General features: G+C 40.5%; 1 protein-coding gene across 1 annotated transcript in view; it reads right to left on the reverse strand.

The window, feature by feature from the left end:
• The window catches only part of LOC147470700 (uncharacterized), a 9,234-nt gene extending 3,407 nt beyond the window's left edge, over positions 1-5,827 (reverse strand). The window contains exon 1 of the mRNA XM_086542971.1: positions 5,806-5,827. Coding sequence (XP_086399097.1) covers positions 5,806-5,827 — 22 coding nt within the window. The remainder of the gene's footprint in view (positions 1-5,805) is intronic.
• Positions 5,828-6,077: the final 250 nt, after the last annotated feature.

Consider the following 6,077-nt stretch of genomic DNA (forward strand, 5'->3'; position numbering starts at 1 on the left):
ATGACAATAATAGCGATAATAATAATAATAATGCTAATGATGTTAATAATAATAATACAATGATAACAGTAATGATAGTAAGAATAATGATGATGATGATAGTGATAAAAATAATAATGATGATTATCATCATTGCTACTACTATAGCAATAAATATGATAAAAATGATAATAAAGACAACAACCATCATCACAGGCAGAATCCTAAACAAAACAATTTTCTATTTCAACCCAACACCGCCAAAGAAACGCTATTACGTTCCACAACAATATCTCTTCCGCTCTGCAGACATCTAAAAAAGAAAAAAAGAAAAGAAAAACAATAAAACACAAGAAAAAAAAGACGAAAAAACACGTTTCTAAAGACTGCTAATGCCATTAAAAAAGTTTAAGTTCGTACTCTTGGTGTCAACAATTCTTTCTTCTCTGTTCGGATGCCGGTGTCGCTATGTTTATGGGCTTCTGTTTTGGATTTTTTTATTTTTGTCTTCGTGTTTATGTCCACTCTTTTTTTTCTTTGAGGAAGGGGGTGAGGGGTGGGGAGTAGGGGGGTCTTTCTTTTTCGAAGGGTAGGGGTAGGGTAGGGCATATGGTTGATGTGGGGGAGGGGCGAGGGGAGGGAAAGGGAGGTAAGGAGGGACGGGAGAAGAAAGGGAGGAATGGGGGGAGGGAAGGAAAGGTGGGGGGTGGAAGGGGAGGAAAGGTGGGATGGGGATGGGAGGGGAGGGTGGAAGAAGAAAATGGGGGAGAGGGAAAAGAGGGGAAGAGAAGATTGAGTGGTGGGAGGAAGAAGAAGGGAAAGAGGAATGGGAAGAGGGGAGATGGAGGGTGAAGAGAGGAGATGGAGGGGGGATAAGGGAGAGGGGAAGAGGGGATAAGAAGAGAGGAGAGGGTTGCAAAGAAAGGAGAAGAGGGGAGAAGGAGAGGAAAAAAGGAGGGGGATAGATAGAGGTAAGGGGGAAGAGAGGGAAAGAAGAGAGAGAAGGAAGAGGGAAAAAAAGAAAAGGGAATGGGAAAAAAGGAGCAAAAGTAACAGAAATAGAAGAAAAACACAAAAAGATTAAAAGGAAACAAGAAAAATAAATAAAGGTAAATATGATAATAATCATAATCAAAATTATAGCTATGATAATGATACTGATAATTGGAATTAAAATAATCTCAATGATAATGATTATGATAAAAATAAGCAGATCAATATCATCAGAATAACAATAATGATGATAAAAAAGCAATATCAAAATAGCAATAAAGATCATGATAATATCTATAATATCAAAATAAGGATAATAGTCATAATAATAATAACGACAAAAGATGATAATAATACAAATACAAACCATAATAATAACAAGAATGACATCACTACTACCACCACTACTACTAATACTACAAACCAAAAACAACAACAACAACAAAAATCAATCAACAAAGCACTCAAAAGCAAATAGAAAAGAACCGAAAGAAAATCCACTCAAAGCACAGCAAGCAATAATATCACAGTCTGCCACTTGCAAGCACTCCAAGCAAGCAGTGTGAAAGAAATGTGAAAAAAGAGGTTTTGGCAACTATACGTGAGAGATTGTGGTTGTTATTGTTATTGTTATTATTGTCATCATCATAATGACAATAATCATGATTGCAATGATTATGATGATGATAATAATGATGATGTTGGTAGTAATGGTAGTAGTAATGATGATAAGGGTATTGATTATAATGATTATTGTGATGATAAAGCTAATGGCAATGGTGATAATGATAGTAATAAGGATGATAATTATGATGATAATGATAATTATGATGGTGATAGTGGTAATAATGTTCATGATGTTAACAGTAATAATGATAATGATAATAATGATAACAACAACAACAATAATAATGATGAAAATATATAATGATAATAATAATGATACTCATAATGATGATAATGATGATAATAATCACAATAATAATCATATCACAGCAATAACAATATCAATAATGACAACAGGTAAAACAAAAGAGAAAAAAAAGAATCATAATAACAACAGCAATGATAACAAAAGGACGGAAGAAGAAAGGCAACATTCAGCCTTGTTGCAATGGGTGAATCAACACCCTTGCAACAATAGCTTTTTTCAATGTGATTTCATGAGATATGCAGATGAGGCCCAGTCAGTCCTGCCTTTGATAAGCTTAAATGAGTTTCAACTTCAGGAGAAAAAAATAAAGATGTGATTACGACTAATTATAATTGACTTTTGATCACATTATTTTTTTCTTTTGGAAGTGGGATTGGAGGCGTAAGTTAGATTATCAAAGGTTTGATATATATATATATGTATATATATATATATCTATTTATATATATATATATATAATATATATATATATATATGTACGGTATATATATTCATATTAACAATATGAATCTATATATATATATATATATATATATATATATATATATATATATATATATATATATGTATATGTTGTAGGGTTGTAGGCATAGGGAGAGGTGTTCGGTATATGTGCTTAGAATGAGTGAAATTTCGTCTGTGTGTTTGTGTGTGTGTTTGTGTGTGTGTTTGTTTGTGTGTGTTTGTGTGTGTGTGTTTATGTGTGTGTGTGTGTTTGTGTGTGTGTGTGTGTTTGTGTGTGTGTGTGTGTGTTTGTGTGTGTTTGTGTGTGTTTGTGTGTGTATGTGTGTGTGTGTGTGTGTGTTTGTGTGTGTGTGTGTGTGTGTCTATAACTGAGAGTATATATATGTGTGTGTGTGAGTATGTAAGTATGTCAATGTCCATATACGTGAACATATCCGTGGATGCATATCAACATTTATCCATGAAACATGAGCTTATATACATATATATATATGCGTATGGTGATATATATATTCATAAATATAAATCACCACCATTTTTCCGGGGAAGTATGTCAAAGAATCTGGTAGAGGAGAATATTGTTGATACAAGGCCTGTCATTAAAAGATATTCTGAAGTGTTCGTCTGTATTTGACAAGTGTGCCAATAGGGGAGTAGACAGGGGGGGGGCAAACTTTTCAGTGTAAGGTCCACAGTAAAAAATCACAGTCTTATAGAGCCAATTTTATCATTTTAATTTTATAGGTTCGCATAGTATATTAACCAAAATGATTAATATCTTAGATAGACAAAGTAAAAGACATTTAAAGAAAAAAAAAAAAAAAATGCAATTAATTTTCATCATTTAATATCTTTTAAGTGCAGTAGAAGATTCAAAGTTTCCAGATTAGCCATTATGCGGGTAAAGTGTTAATGTTCACAATATTATTTGGCATTGCTTTGTAACTTCCTCTTTCAAATCTACTAACCTTTGTTAAAATTCCATAGACTAGGAAATTCTAATATGTAATTGTATGCAAATTGTTTATTTACCTGGGTGCGTATCTAGACATTCGTATTCATCAATGTAATGTACATATACATGTACATTATATGTACATAAGGTACATATAATGTACCCCCCCCCCCTCTCTCTCTCTCTCTCTCTCTGTCTCTCTCTCTATCTATCTATCTCTATCTGTCTGTCTCTGTCTCTTTCTCTGTCTGTCTGCCTCCCCCCCCCCTCTCTCTCTCTTTCTCTCTCTCTCTCTTTCTATCTGTCTGTCTCTGTCTCTGCCTCTCCCCCCCCCCTCTCTCTCTCTCGCTCTCTTTCTCTCTCTCTCTCTTTCTCTCTCTCTCTCTCGCTCTCTCTTTCTCTCTCTCTCTCTCTTTCTCTCTCTCTTCCTCTCTCTTTCTCTCTCCCTTTCTCTCTCTCTCTCTCTATCTATCTATCTCTCTCTCTCTCTCTCATCATGATCATCGTTGCGGTATAAACAGGATGTTTATACCGCAACGTAGGAATAAACAAGCAATCACCCAAAAAAAAAACTTCTTTAACAGGTTTTGATTTGCTCTTGGTAACTCAAATTATGTTATGGAAATGTTAAGCTTTGAAAGACGTATTAAGATTTTTTTTTTTTTTTTTTTTTTTTTTTTTAGGAGGGGGGGGGGAGGTGCAGGTGGTCTTTCATATCCCGTGGTGTAAATTTTTATTAGATTTCGATTTATATGTACATTTTTATTTATTTATTTTTGTTTATCTTTAATTTAAACTTTCTTCTTTTTCTTCTTCTGTGTATGTCACTAACACACACACGTTCACTTTCTGTCTACCTATTTTTTTCTTTTTATTCTGTCTTCTGCCTTTCTGTCTCCCCCTCATTCTCTCTCTCTCTCTCTCTCTATCTATCTTTCTATCTCTATCTCTGCCTGTCTCTCTCCCTCCCCCCCTTTCTCTCTTTCTCTCTCACCTTTTCCCTCTCCCTCTCCATCTCCTTCTCCCTCTCCCTCTCCCTCTCCCTCTCCCTCTCCCTCTCCCTCTCCCTTCCCACTCCACTCGCCACTACCACTTCCCACTCCCCACTCCCTCCATCCACTCCCCTCTCCCTCTCCCTCTCCCTCTCTCCTCTCTCCCTCACCCTCTCCCTCTGCCCTCTCTCCTACTCCCACGTCCTGTCTCCCTCACCTTCATCCCCCTCCCATCTCGCCCCTTTCACTCCCACTCCTTCTCCCACTCCTCCTTCTAACTCTCTCTCCCTCTCTTTTCACTCCCAACCCACCCATTCCCTCTCCATCTCCCCCTCCCCCTCCCCTCCATCTCCCTGTCACCCTCCCCACTTCCCACTCCCCATTCGCCACTCCCACCTCCGCGCGCGCGGTTGGCTCCCCCTCCGCTCCCACTCCCTCTCCCTCTCCCTCTCCCTCTCCCTCTCCTCGCCACATCTCCTCGCCCTCTCCCTCTTCCCTCTCTCCCCTCCACTCTCTCCCCTTTTCTCTACACCAACTATCCCTCTTCACAATCTCACTTTACTCTCCCTCTTCCACTCTCTCCCTATTCCACCCCTCCCTCTCCCACTCCCAAACATTCTCACTTCCTCTACGTCCTTCTCTCCTCCTCTTACTGTTCTCTCACCCCACTTCCCTCATCGCACCTATCTCTCGCTCTTCCCTCCCCATTCCTTCTCCTTCTCCCTCTCCCTCTCCCTCTCCCACTCCAACTCATTTTCCCTCTCCCTCTCCCACTCCCACTCCCCCTCCCCCTCCCCCTCCCTCTCCCTCTCTCCCTCCCTCTCCCACTCCCACTCCCTTTCCCTCCCGCTCCTCCTCTCTCCCTTCCCTCCCACTACTCCCCCCTCCCTCTCCCTCTCCCACTCCCCTCCAATTTTCCTTTCCCCTCCCTCTCCCCTCCCCTCTCCCACTCCTCTCCCTCTCCCTCTCCCTCTCCTCTCCCTCTCTCTCCCTCCCCTCTCCTCTCCCTCCTCTCCCCCTCCCTCCCCTCTCCTTCTCTCTCTTACTCTCCCTCTCTCTCTCCCTCCCTCTCTCTCTCCCTCTCCCTCTCCCTCTCCTCTCCCTCTCCCTCTCCCTCTCCCCCTCCCACTCCCTCTCCCTCTCCCTCTCCCCTCCTTCTCTCTCCTTCTCTCTGTCTCCCAGCGTTCCAAGACATTTCTCCCTCTCCCACTCCCTCCCCTCTCTCTCTCTCTCCTTCTCTCTGTCTCCCCCTCCCTCTCTCTCCCCCTCATTCTCTCCCCTTCTCTCTGTCTCCCAGCGTTCTAAGACATTTCTCCCGTCCTAAAATGCTGACTGGCCTAAAGCCTTAACTTAACGAGGGAAAAGAAACACAGTTCCCATTTGTTCCGTGTTGTTAGAGCCCAGATTATGAAAAGTTCAATTCTATGTGTCTTGTAAAGTGTCCGTTTTGAGTATGTAATGCGTTTTGTATGTTCTACGTTTTATACTTCTGGGGAACTGCGGCCGCATCTGGGCTTGGGTTTATGTAGATTTTCTCTTGTGCCATATATATTGTATGCGTGTGTTTTATGTGTGTAGTATGTGTGGATTGAAGAAAATTAAGAAAGAGATAGATTGATATACGAATTGATAGATAGATAGATAGATAGAGAGAGAGAGAGAGAGAGAGAGAGAGAGAGAGAGAGAGAGAGAGAGAGAGAGAGAGAGAGAGAGAGAGAGAGAGAGAGAGAGAGAGAGAGAGAGAGAGAGAGAGAGAGAG

This window comes from Penaeus japonicus, unplaced genomic scaffold, assembly GCF_977035675.1.
Source record: "Penaeus japonicus unplaced genomic scaffold, GWHDUDI00000001_assembly GWHDUDI00000013, whole genome shotgun sequence".
Taxonomy (NCBI): Eukaryota; Metazoa; Arthropoda; class Malacostraca; order Decapoda; family Penaeidae; genus Penaeus; species Penaeus japonicus.